The sequence below is a fragment of the Tauraco erythrolophus genome, chromosome 2 (genome assembly GCF_009769465.1).
Source record: "Tauraco erythrolophus isolate bTauEry1 chromosome 2, bTauEry1.pri, whole genome shotgun sequence".
Lineage (NCBI taxonomy): Eukaryota > Metazoa > Chordata > Aves > Musophagiformes > Musophagidae > Tauraco > Tauraco erythrolophus.
In genome coordinates, this window is record NC_141466.1 from 61,887,278 (window position 1) to 61,900,917 (window position 13,640).

At 36.8% G+C, this 13,640-nt stretch overlaps 1 protein-coding gene across 9 annotated transcripts in view; it reads right to left on the reverse strand.

Moving 5' to 3' along the window:
* The window catches only part of PUM2 (pumilio RNA binding family member 2), a 79,351-nt gene that overhangs the window by 15,479 nt on the left and 50,232 nt on the right, over nucleotides 1-13,640 (reverse strand). For 7 of the 9 annotated variants that reach the window (XM_086631412.1, XM_086631418.1, XM_086631415.1 and 4 more), the window contains exons 11-13: nucleotides 8,828-8,971; nucleotides 7,485-7,766; nucleotides 2,434-2,670 (exon numbers count right to left, since the gene is read on the reverse strand). In XM_086631412.1, coding sequence (XP_086487538.1) covers nucleotides 2,434-2,670; nucleotides 7,485-7,766; nucleotides 8,828-8,971 — 663 coding nt within the window. The remainder of the gene's footprint in view (nucleotides 1-2,433; nucleotides 2,671-7,484; nucleotides 7,767-8,827; nucleotides 8,972-13,640) is intronic. The other 2 variants (XM_086631417.1, XM_086631416.1) reach the window with 1 other exon arrangement.

Sequence of the window (13,640 nt, forward strand, 5' to 3'; positions counted from 1 at the left end):
GAAGAGATAAAAACAGTAAGATAACACAAATTTCTTGTAAAAGGGAGATTTGGTCTTTTAAGCTACAGATTACAGTAGTGTCTGACAAAGGGGTTATAAAACCATGCAACCTTTCCCAGTATTGTGCTCTAGTATTCTGGTGGCTGAGACAGGAGCAACCGAGTTTGATGCCCATTTTAAAATAGGAGTTAAACTTAGCTGAACCTGTTGATATAAGCAGGCAGGACAACAAGTTTTGAAGGTGGAGGGAGAGCTGCATTTGACAGGCATTATCAGAATACCAATGGAAACTGCATGCAGACATGAACTTACAATGTTGTTCTACTCTGAAAAGTGACTATGTGATAATCATACCCTTCTTAAAATATACTCCCTGTTTGATTTCAGGTACAACTTCCCATTTGGTGAGAAAGCTTTGCCTTTTTTAATTTTTTTTATTATTATTTCTTATTTTTTATTATATATGTAAGAACAAAACAAACACTTCCAAGAGTGGCTGATGAACACATCAGAATAAATTTAACAGGAAAGACAACTAACTGCATAAACAGTCTTCAACTTTTTGCAACGGTGCACCTTTAAAGGAACTGCACAAAGATATGACACAAGGCAGAGTGCAGGAAATGCTAAAAAAAAATATTACTGCATTTTTGTGAAATCAAAAATCCAAAGACCTCAATTTCCAAATTTCCTATTGATTTGGTAAGGTAGCAAAAAGTTTACCCATAATCAAGGTCCACTTCACTTGGAAGATGAAGAGGCAGTATACATTGAAGCCAACAAGGTTGTGTCAATTTTCAGAGTACAACTATATATTCTGGCCTTTAGATACTAATCTAGTACATGATTTTAACAAACTATTATGCTTAGTTCACACTGCCAAACAGTCCAAAACTGATTAAAATCAGTACTTAAAAATTTCTTCTGATAGAGGTAATCCTCTATACTGACTGCAGCTTATATTTTCTCAGAACTGAAAAAAATCTTTTAACATTTATCAAATGTGAAACAACACAAAACTTTCAAGTGTTTTGAATTTTAGATAATGCCTTCCAAAATTTAGTTTAAGTATAGTTTTCAGTAATATGAAAACTATTGTGAGAGTACTTTGAAAAGAAAGAAAGAAAAAGATTTCCACGATAACCCCATTGTCAGATGTTCAGAACTTTCTCAAAAGCCTCCATTTGGGCTGAAACTTTCCATGCTTGGTCTCAGCCCAAAGGTGCACTTTGTAGACCTGAAAAAGGAAAAAAGGTAAGTAAAAAAAATAAAATGTGCTGAAACATCCCCTTGCCCAGTATTATTTCGGGTATTCAGCACTTAAATGTGAAGGGGATAATGAACTGTAAATGTAATATATTTAAATTACTTTTAACCTTGTCATAGAAATCACTTGCACATTTCTCAGTTGAAGTGTATTTTGGTAGGCACTTTTACATTTTTTCCTGTTTTATTTGCACTAACAGAAGTACAGGGTATTAGGTTGCCTATTACACGCACAAAACTGTGCACCAAATAGTTACTAGAGCAACAGGCAACTCGTATCACAGAATCTTGAAATTATATCCAGTTTTACTGTATGATTTTAGCATCCAAATCAAATGACCCCAAATATTTGCAGAGATAAAAGGGAAAGTTTATCAAGTAACCTCAGGTTAGAGGCATTCTCTTCTAAATATACTGTAGGCTGTGGTGGGGTTTCTTTAGGGTTTTTTTTGTTTGTTTGTTTTTTAAGGTTGAGCTCCTATGTCATCTAACTCACTCAAAATTTTTTTAAAAGATTACCACTATCATTCCTTAAAATATATATCCGAGAACAGAGCGCCACCACTGACAAAGCCTTTGCTACTTCTTCCACAAGTGCATTTTCTTTTTTTCCACCAGCCTGGTAATAAACTATTGTCTTCCTGGCAAAGCATCTGGGCCATGAGGTAGTAGGCTCACTGATTCAAAAATCACCTTTCAATACGCAGCTCAATACACTGAGAGCTTTGCTCACTTTTCTACTTGATCATGGCAAGGGGCAGTAGTGAAAGTCACTTCACTGTTAAACACAACATAATCTTAAAATGTCCTTAAAGTGGCAATACACTGAAGTAGAAACAAAAATAATGCACCTTTGTGTGCCATACTGTAGAAACATAATACAAAAAGGACCAAAAATTCTTACTGGGCTCTCTATAGGGCTTCTGCAAGGGAAGAAAGTCAGTTGTTGGCCCAATACAGTAAAAAGCTGAGTGCCCTCCACTGCCAGATCAATGAGCATTTGAACGTGCTCTTCACCTTTCAGGAATGGCCCCTCTTCATTACAAAACTGTTTAACAGCAAAGGTAATGTGACATCTCTTATGCAACATATATTTTACACACAGAAATACATACACACATACAAACAAAAAGTGTTTTTTTGGTTTTTTGTTTTTGTTTTTTTTACCTAAATGCAAACTGGATGAGGATCCATGTGATGAAAGTGATGGCGGTGGCGTAAGTGAATGTCCTGGCGTTTGGCTTGGCAGAGGCATGCCTATTGGACTTGGAGAGGAGGAAAATCCCAGACTATTGTAAAATGGCTGCCCTATGGGTGCTAGGCTGCTACTAGATCTTTTGTACAAGTCAGAGCTAGTAGATAGAGAATCTCTCCTTGTGGCACTACTACTTGCAGAACTGCCAACTGAAGAAGAAATAAAAAGACCCTAATTACACAGTGTCAACTGAATAAAACCTATCCCCAACTACAGCTGGGCAATAACAGATGCGATCACAATAATTACAGCAATCGTTATGACAAAGACAATTACTGTGATAACCACACATGCTTTTAAGTACATCTAAGTGGGTATAAACATACCACTGATAAGTAATTTCACCAAGGCCCATGTCTTTCAACATTTCATTCTAGTAATATTGCAGTACTCTGGTTTAACGGCCTGGCTTCAGGCTTTGGGACAAACATGGAATTCATGAGATTTGATTACACTGTCACTTTATAGAATAAATGATTCTAAAAATATTTCCACTAAACTCTTTGATAAAGTTTTCCACTATAAATTACTAGTCAGTGATACTCGATTTCAGGAAAAAGGCTAGAGACAATTGGTGGCTGCTGTTTAAGGGTTCAGAAAATAATCTATGTTGCTGTTCAGCTGTTTCTGGAACCCCTCACCTGTAGGAAAAAAATGACTACTTAAAATTCCCTATGAGAATTATGGTTCTCAAAGAAGTGTTTTGAAAAGACACTATAAAGAGGGAATAGGCTAAGAAGAAGATGAGAAGCAGAGCAGAGAGAGGAAAATTAAGGGCAGAAACCAAAAATATGATTTTACTGCTACCAGTGTTTCTGAAAGTCAAATTAGACCAGAAGCTTTGGATAACAGTGTATTAGTGAAGGACTGGTTATCCTGCACAGCATCATTCAGCAGGGTGATGAACAGTCTAGGATAAATTAGGAGAATACAAAGTTTTTAGAAATGTTAAATTCTAGTATCTGTTCCATACTAGTGAAATATTAAACTAGAGTGCCTATTTTAAACACTGGAACATTATTATACTCACAAACAGAACCAAGATTATGGATATTTTGGTAACAAAGACGCTTCTTAAGCTGAATTTGATTTCTACTCAACTTGAAAAGGAAAAAGTCAGAATTTATACTTCCATAATCTTTACCCTTGTCAGGCACCTTCCTGCTAAAGCTGGCAGCATGGCCCCATATAAAGGTCACCTGATACTTCCCATTTCAAGACACTAATTTGTTTTCTCATAACATTAGGCTAATGTTATGAGTGTGGCTAATACTTTTCATGGCAGGTACCTGCTTGGACCAAAGTTTTCAAAGAAGGTCTGCCCAAACAATATTGCCATTTCAAAAAAACAGAAAAGGAACGATGCTTTATTCTCAGCAAAATAATCCATCTACCTATTATTCAAAGTTAATGCTTTCACGTACTCAGACTGATATGCTAGCAACAGGAGACCTTTAGTTTCATGCTCCTTTGAGCTAAAAATCTTAGCACAATCAGTTCACAGAAGTTCAGCACAGATCTGTTACAGACTCATAGCTGAAAAAACCCTCCTGTCCATACATGGCACGTCTGAGACGACTCCTAAAGGTTTTCCCTGCAATTGAACTTCTAGGCTTCCTTGTGCCATGCCAAAAATGTCTCTGAAACTGCAGTCCAAGATCCCACCTTCTGTTTGGGAGGCCCTTCAGGCAGTGTGGAAAGAAGGTTTTCTACTTCAAATGCAGAGGAGACAAAAGCCAAACATAAGAAATAGACCAGTGAAAAAAGAGATAGAAAGAAAAAACACAGAACCAGGAGGAGAGAAAGGTCAGACAAAGGAGACTGCAAGAAAAACTGGCAAGCACTTTCAAAACCAGTGGGACTGAGGGTGAAAAGAAAGCAGATCTAAAGAAGAGTTAGGCTGCAGAAGGTATATGTGACTGTGGGGCAAAAAGACTGGAATAGTAAGCTGATGATGGAAACATCACACAGTACAAGCAGAAACAGAAACATATTTGGGAGGGGGTGGGGAAGCGGGAGATAAATGTTGTGTGGAAACTGGGAAGGAAGGTATACTACAGGAGGAGCCAGAAGGAAAAGATACTGCACTAACTATGCAGGGAGACTGAGAACAAGAAATCAGAAGAGCAAATCAAGGCAACAGTTGAAAGAAGCCTCAAGATTTGAGACTAGCTCTACAGGTTCTGGCTCAACTGGTAACCATGTGAATGTTAATACAATACTACGTGATAGCTTGTTATTTTTCCAGCTATGAAAAAAGCTAAGCAAACTTTAGCTTTCTTTCAGGGTTTCTTACTCAGCTAAATTACTGCAGCTTAACAAGTCACCATGAACCAGTCGAGCTGCATTTTCACACACACACAAGCAAAGCTCACAAAAACCAGAAGATAATTTGAATTAGGCTCACCCCTCTTCACCACTGCCTAAGCTAATGCAATTACTTTACACTTACTACAAGCCAGAAGCAGGCATCTGGAAAGCTGCTGTAGTTGATCTAATTCTTAGTTACCTGTTAAGCTGCAGTAACTTATCACATACCTCACCCTTGAAGATGGAGTATGAATAACTTTACAATAGAAGAGCACCGACTGTAAAGTACATACAGCCATTCATATGGTATGCTGGCCTCTTCCTGTTTTTTACTTTGTTGTTCAGTCATTCAGCTAGAACATGCTCACCTCTGCATTTTTTGCAAAGCTTCCCCCCCCCCCCGCAACAACTGAAAACATAAGGGCAAGACCTGTACTGCTATCGGTCAGTCTTCAAATTGAAATTCAACCTTTACAACACACTGGAGTTACAAAGAAGCTGAAACTTTGGGAAATAGAATTAAACTTGTTTTTAATTTCCCTTAACATGCATTAATGCTATTTGTGTAAGTACTCATCTGTGGAATTCAATTCATATTGCATACAGCTCTGGAACTCTTTTAAAAAAAATAATCCGGAAGCATTTTTTAAGTGGCTATTATGACAAGTACAATTTATACTTGGCAGAAGGGCACTTTCAATATACTTTTATTCCAACAATACTACTAAAAATATTTCAGGTTTAGATAGCACCTTTCATCAGCACTTCTCAAACCGCAAAAGCATAGGCTTCCTGCTTCCCTGTGGAAACTACTATGCTAATTAAATCACCTAGGATATTGCTGCAAGATTTCAGCGCATGCTGTCTATGCTGAAAGGCTTTGGACAAAGCAGTGGAACTGACCTTTGCTACAAGAAAAAGGTCTAATCTCCTGTGCCAGAAAGAACTATGATGATTCTTCTTAAGTAGATACACAACTAAAATTTGTATTTTATGGGGGTTGTGGTAATGCTGGATAAAGACTTTTATAACTTAAAACTATTCTATCTAGAGACTTAAAATGGGTGCACTGCATTAAATATGCAGGTAAACTTATGATCGCTACCTATCAATGGAATGAAACTGCACCTAGAGCGAAACACAGCTGCTAAGAATTCACTGAAATCCTACAAGTAGCTCAGGACAAATTATATTACAAAATACAGCACTTGGATAGCACAATTACTTTGTAAATAAGATTTACCTGCTGTGGTATTATGGAAAATTAAGAAACTCTACACAACTGAGTAGTCTCTATTTATCTATTTATTTATTTGAAATTAAAGATGGTATGTTTAGAGTCTCCTACTCCACTCTTTAAAATCAGATATTAGAAAGTATCAGTGTAAAACTTTATTCCGGATTTCCTAGCATTAGTTTTGTTAAAGTAAATAATTTTTCATATTATTTTATGAAAAAAAACACTGAGAAAAATCTCGGTGCTAGCGTGTGGTATACCTGATGTCACTATTCACTTCCACTTAGTTAACAAATAACAAGTATCATGTTTTAACACTGAAGGGCGTGTTTTTCCTTCTGTTTTTCCATATATTAAGCTATCTTGTAACAATCTTTCTTTCAACAATTTTTTTAAAAATTATTTCCCTTGGGGTTTTTAACTTTGAAAAGAACATTGTTAGAGCACACAGATTTTCCCCAATTTCTACCCATCTGCAAGATACGTAAAATTATAAACACGTTCCACTGATTTCATTAAAATAATTAACAATAATAAGCAATTTAGTTCTGTACCTTAGAGATTAATAGCCAAAGGAAAGATTCTTTAGAAAAGATATTTTGCTTGCCTTACTAATATTGAACTTGAAATATAAGAAAACCTACCTTACATGTTTAAAAACTGTGAGAATAAAAACTTCTGCCATAGAGCAGCAACATAGTGGCAATATTTTTTGTTTCTGATTTTTTGTTGTGCTTTTGTTTTGTTTTGTTTGTTGTTTTTGTTTTTATTTTTTAAAATACAAACAAGTTGATAATATTCAGGAACATCTGTTGAAATAATTTAAGGCCCCAAACTTGCACAGAACTATTTATGCTTAACTGTATCTAAGATTAAACTTACTGAAGTTAGCAAGAACTATTCTTGGATATTAAGTCTTTCCATTTTATAAATCCTATTAAAAACGTTATGGAAACAAACACTTCAATATTAGATCAAATTTAGAAAGGCATATGCTACTTATTATTTTTTTTAGAAATGAGGAATTTTCCTGACATGAAAATTACAACAAAAGAATGCACATCTCAAAAGTCATCAATTGTTTTTTTAAACACAGAATGAATATTTCCTTGAAAACGAAAAAAGCTTACTGAAAACAATAACAAACTTCTGGGGCAGAGTACAGTGCTCAATATGGAAAAGTATTTTGGAGATATCTATGACTACAGGATATTCTTCAAAAATGCATCTTGTATACAGAGCCCAAGTGAAGTAAAAAAATCCTTTTTCTTTCCTTATAATTTATTTTTAACTTGAATAACCTGTTTTTGTATTCTTTTTAGAAATGTATGTGTATATAATATATCTGGATATAGATACATTTTTTTGCTTAACATTAAAGTCTCACAGAATTTCCTCACTATATTAGTAACCTACCTGATGAGCCAAATCCACCAAGTGCAGAGCCGATAGCTGCTCCTAAAGAGCTGCTACTTCCAAAGCCAAGAGATGTGCTTCCTGGTTGGCCAGGACCATGTGAAAAAAGGGAACTGCTCTGGGAGTTATTGGTCAAAGAGTTACTGCCATAAAATGAATTGGATTGTAGGCTACTGTTTGTTTGCTGTTGCTGTTGTTGTGGCTGGGCACCAAGTGGCCGAAATAGACCGTTCGTGGCTCCCGCGAGATTGTTTGCTGTTCCTCCAGCTGAAGCAGCTGCAGCTGTAAAACACACGTTTTCAATCATAATTACTCTCTTAAACATTTCTGGCTGAAAATTGACTATTCAGATCTAAATCGTATTTTCTCGAAGCCCTCTTAAACAAGCAGAAATTCATATATTAAAGGACTCAAAGAGACTTTATCGTATTACAATCTTAATCACACAAGGCAAAAAAATGAAGACAGCATATGTTGTAGGCTAATCAAGGCTGTAGAATTGTTAATGTAATTGAGGGAATTTTTCAGTGTAAACATATAAGACATTATTGTTTACTGAACTGTACTTTTATATCCAAAGCTGCAATACCAGAGTTGCAGCTAAGAGTCATTCAAAGACATCTTTGGCTACTAATGTCAGAAGCGAGTTCTGTGTATAAAAAGAAGCTACAGATAAACTTAAAATCTGATTTTCTGAACAGATCAATTTAATTAATCTGATATTAGTATTTTGGATTTTAATTTAACAAATGCAATAGATATAATGGTTCAGTAAAGTAGTACCAGATCCTATCACGGATAAAAAGAGTAAAAGAAAACTAGAGATTTTTAATTTAACTAATTCTCCTCTTCTGCTGTCCATTGTACTGTTCTTTTCCTTGCCACACTTTCCAGGAGAAAATACTTTCAAGAGAAAAGGTATGGCAAGGCCCCAGAGCACTCCATCATCTTCTGCCAGGCCGAAGCAATGAAATGATGCTTCCTAGAGGACACCATTTAGGGAACTGATGAGAAGTGCATGTTATATGCATGGGGAGAGGAAAAAAGGAAAATGTTCATATCTGACAAGCAACATTTGCAGAAACATGCGTGTATGTGTATGGGGAGAGGACTGTAAATTTGAATTAAAAAGGGAAAACTACATCCCTAAGAAACAGTAGTGTCTCTCAAGGAAAGGGAGGCAACATAGTAAGAAAGAGCATGTATGGTGTATCCTTCGCAACTAGAAAACTTCACAGACGCATACAAAACACATTAACAATACCAAATACTAATCAACCAACATTACTGTTAAGGTTCAGTACAAAAGTGGAAGAAACCTCCATGCCAGACCAAATTCTTACCCGCTTGTGCTGCTGCAGAACTGATTATCACAGGAGTTGAGGCCACCAATCTGACTGGTGCTCCAAGGCCAGTTCTTGCTCCAGGGCCTACTACTAAGGCACCAGTCTGATCGTAATAGGCAGTGGGAGCTAGTACTTGATAGCCTACACAACAGAGAATACAAGAATTGGTACTACAGATAGTATCATATAGTCAGCATTTATTTCTTCTCTCCTTGAAATATTCTGACAACAAACTACAAGTGGGAAACAGCATTTCTGTCACATTGCCTTAGAATGTCAACTGGACATCAAAAGAAATAAAAACAGCGAATATTATAAAACCGTGTGACAAAATCCTATTTAGGAACACCCTACATAATTTTTCATTTTTTAAAAACTATAACAACAGCTAAATTTAGTAGTCTAGACTTGAATTTTATTTTCAAGGTTAACACAGTAAGTTTACACCACCATAGTGAAAAGGTACAGGAACAACACAACTGGCCATAGTTGTATCATTACCAAATCAACTTCTCTGAGCAATTTAAAATATTCTATATTCCTATTGTACTCCTTCGTACATGGAAAAGGTATTGAAATCTGAACAATTAAAGGCCTCACCTAAATGCAAGTTTGGCAATTACATACATTACCTAGCCACACTTAAAAAGTCTGTCTTTAAAAACACATGAGGAAAGAAATGCTCTATGTGCAGGAATACTTTGCACCAGTCAGTTTCACAGAAAAAAAAGACTGTAATCCAAGTATAATTTCATTCAGTTGACAGTTAAGAGTTGGAACTGGAGGAGAAACAAGGAGGAGGAACTGAAAAAGGAAAAAAGTAAGCAGTAGGAAAGAAAACAGGATACAAGATATGAATTAAGGAAAGCAAAAGAGAAAAAAAAGCAAAACAAAAACCCCTTTATTTAGGACAAAAGCAAGAGAATTAATTTTAAAGCTCTCACACTCCATAATGAAGTATAAGAATTGGAATAAGAATCCCCCAAAAATGGAAGACAAGAGCTAGGATAATCTAAGAAAGGGTGCTGACAAAGAAAACATAACATCGTCTAATTTTTAGGTTGACTAATCTTACAAAGCAATAAAACAAAACCCAAGAAAATTTCAGTATTCCTCCCATGTTCAAAAATATACTGTTATTAAGAAAAAAAGTCAAGATTGCAAAAACCATACATCTGTTTTTGTACATGTAAGATCCAAGATTTTACACGCCATTTTAAGTCAGCTTCCATGTATGTTCAGAACTAAGTCTAGCAGAGTTCGCTTTGAAATACATATGGACCTGAACATAGAGACCTGGGCCCCTAATTCCAAGTGAGTACCTCAGTCACCAGGCTTCCAAGTCATATTTTCTCCTCCTCAGTTTCTAAAACATCTGTGTAATCTCTTCTGCCTAGATGGCTTGCTCCAAAAACAGAGCTGGAAACACCATCTACCTACTGGCCTGGTGGTTACGGTACTCTGCAGGGAAGCTGAAGACCCAAGTCCAAGTTCTCTCCCACTAAGAAAACCTGAAGATATGAAGGAGACTCAGATAGAACCCGAACAGAAGAGAAGTGATGAAAATTGAGATCTTTGGGTTCAATTCATGGTTCTGGAGATGAACGCACTATACTGGTTGTGAAAACTTGTCATTACTATCATTCCAAATCTGTTTGTTCACACTGCTCACTGCTTATTTTGCACTCCAGGTGCATCTACCTTCTCTTTCCCACCAACAGCACAGGAAGACAGTTGTCCTCCACAGAGTTTGTCTGAAAGCCTGGCTAGTTACAAACAACCCAAACAGGTTCTTACAACTGTATTGGTTAGGAAAACTTCGCTATAGGTGGTGTCCCAAAACTTGGGTTCATCATCTGGTGTGCAAAGAGCCAATCCACAGAGTGGAGATACACACGCTTAGTTCTTCTCTTCCACTCTTTTTCTTTCAAGTCAGTGGCATAACTGGGATAGGTGGTCTGTGAGTCAGTGGTCACGACCTCACTCTGCTAGAATTACCTTTTCTCTAGTTTCTTATTTCTTTTGGCAAATCTAAGCAGTTCTTCATGGGTTGTTGATTAAACTAGAGATTCATCACTTTAAACTTCTGCGTTTGACAAATACATACAAAGGTACATTGTTTTAAGATCCTAGTTCTGCAATTTCCTCAAGTCTGGTAGAGTTAATTTCTAACCCACAGTATTTTGACATCATAAGTGCCACTGCCTCTTCCACCTGCAAAACTGTGCTGTACTGCACTACCACCTTCACCACTAAGACTGCTACATTCCCAAGGTAGGGAAAGGTGAGAGTGACTGCTGTCTGTTTTACTGTAGTTTTGTAGAGAACACAGCACAGAATATTAGAAGATTAGTGACACAGTAGGAAAGTTCTTTATAAAACCATATATGTTCCCACACACATTTGCAATGTTTAATTACTACTACCTAAATAATTTCTATTTTTACTTATGGTATGTTCAATTGATAATACCGTCTTGGTCCTGCCATTTGTTACTGCTGTATCATATAAATCCACTTTTTCAGAAATTGAAATTTTCTAACACTTACCAGTATTTCCTTCGTCTACCTACCCTCTTCAAATGCTCAAACCCACAGATAATGCTGTAACTGTATAAAAAAGGACTGGTATTTACACCCTTGTGCTCCTCTGAAACTAACAAGCAGCATTTTAGATGACTTCAGGCCCACAATGTAAACAAGCCTATTTTCCAATGCAAAATACTTCGGGGGGGTGGGGTGGGGGGGGGAAGAGAAAAAAGATAACTTACACAGAATTGCATAAATTAAATTTACTGTGATTAATACTAATGCAGTTTAATACCATTAATTTTAGATTGTCTAGAATAGTTGACTAGTATGACTGCTGAATTAAAAAAAAAAAGGAAGCAACTCGCACTTGCTCTTTGTAGTAGAAAAGGCTCAATTTCTCTTGATACTTCCCTGCCACTATCCTGTCTGATGCCACTCACAAACGGGTCATTTAAAATTAGAATAATAGGCTAAATCATTAGCATCAAGATACCATTCATTACAGAAGGTTCAAGCTATACATGAGAACTGATGGGTGCATTTATGCTCCTAATCTCAGAAATGAATACATTCTGACCTGGAATTGGAGGCCTTTCAGCTTTCTATTCAAATCTACTAAAACAAAGCAACACAAGACTATTTGAGAAATTGCTGAGACCTTGCTAAGTGTGCCTGCAGCCTCAAAGGTATGAAATTATTTGCTTTAATATCAAAAATATGATTTCAGAGAGATCATCTCAGATCAGATTAAATCATTTGAGAACAGCTCTCATAGCAAAACTTAAAGTCTTTGCTTTCCCTTCTTATGCTACAAACTTGGCAACCCACCCCGGAAAGGTGAGCACAAAGATAAAAACTATTTCCCAGCCTTCTTTCTCATCAAAGATAAAATGGTGACTTGCTGGACCTCCTCTCTAATTCTCTCTCTCCTCCCGTTTCAGTTTTTATTACCTCTTCATCACATCATCTCCCTGTGGCTGTGCAATTTCCCCCCCAAATTAACAACTATCAACACTGACTTCAGTGCCTTCACAGTCAAGCTTATTGTGGTCTTCCCCTGCAACCAAAAAACCTGAAACATATTCTTTGCTTCCTAATCAGTTCTTAATCACACCTTTTGTTTTAGAATTCACCTGCTCTATCTACACTTACTCCAGATCAGCAGGGAATATGAAAGTAAACAATCTGGTTTACCAGTACTGCGCTTCGCTGAAATGATTTCTGAATGCCTCCAAAACCACAGACTCTGGAAACTTCTGGATTCTTTTCACACAAACCTTAAATGTTCTTAAATGAGAGAATGAGAGGAAATCTGTTCTTTTGGCTTGTACAGCCCATTCTTAGTGTTGCTCTTATCCATGCAGTAATTTCTTCGTGTCTTTCACTGGATACTTCACACATTTTTGGAATTCTCAAAATCCACATCCATGAATCCACATCAAAATTCTCAAAATCCACATCCACACACATGGATTCTCACATTTTTGTATGTAATATCACAAAACTCTGCCCAGATCTCCTACTCCCTTCCCTCTCTGCAACTTCCCTCACTGACACCCAAATGTTTGTCAGTTTGTCACTTCTCTCTACTCAATTTAAATTAACAGGTGTGACACTTCCGACTGCCAACTCAATTCTCTGCCCCTTTTAACACTACCATCCTGACACTCCTTTCTCTCTCTCTCTCTCCACTCAGGAGCGTAACCTGCAAGTCACTGTAGAGTCCTCTCTCTACGTAGAAAATTTACAGCTTCTCCCTTCTCAACATTCCTAAGATCCAATTATTTTGCCCTGAACGTAGATTTGAAAATTTACTCAGCTCTTAATCTTCCATCTTTTCTTAAATGCTGCAGTCTTCATTTCAGTCTCCCAAGCTCACCAAAACCTGAACCACTATAACCTTTTGTTTGTTCTGACAAAGATATGTGCAGCCTTATCTCTGTACAGGTCCTCTAAGAAATCAAATTCAGAACTTACTATCCTCCCAGTAAATGATTTATATGTTTTCTATAACTTCACCAATACTGTAACTTCCTGTATGCCTGCCACAATTAAATGTGACTTCTATTTCATACTAACTGGAGGCACAGAACGCATGACCCACTGCAATGTCACACTTCAAATGCCTCCAGGTAATAAAAAACGCAATGCCAATGGACAGAAACCGATGATTTTAATGTTTTATACATGTTTTTCAGACAACTCAGTTTACCTGCCCACCTGCAGGCTAGATGCACCATTACAATCAGCTGCACCTGATCTAGACAATGCAGTCACAA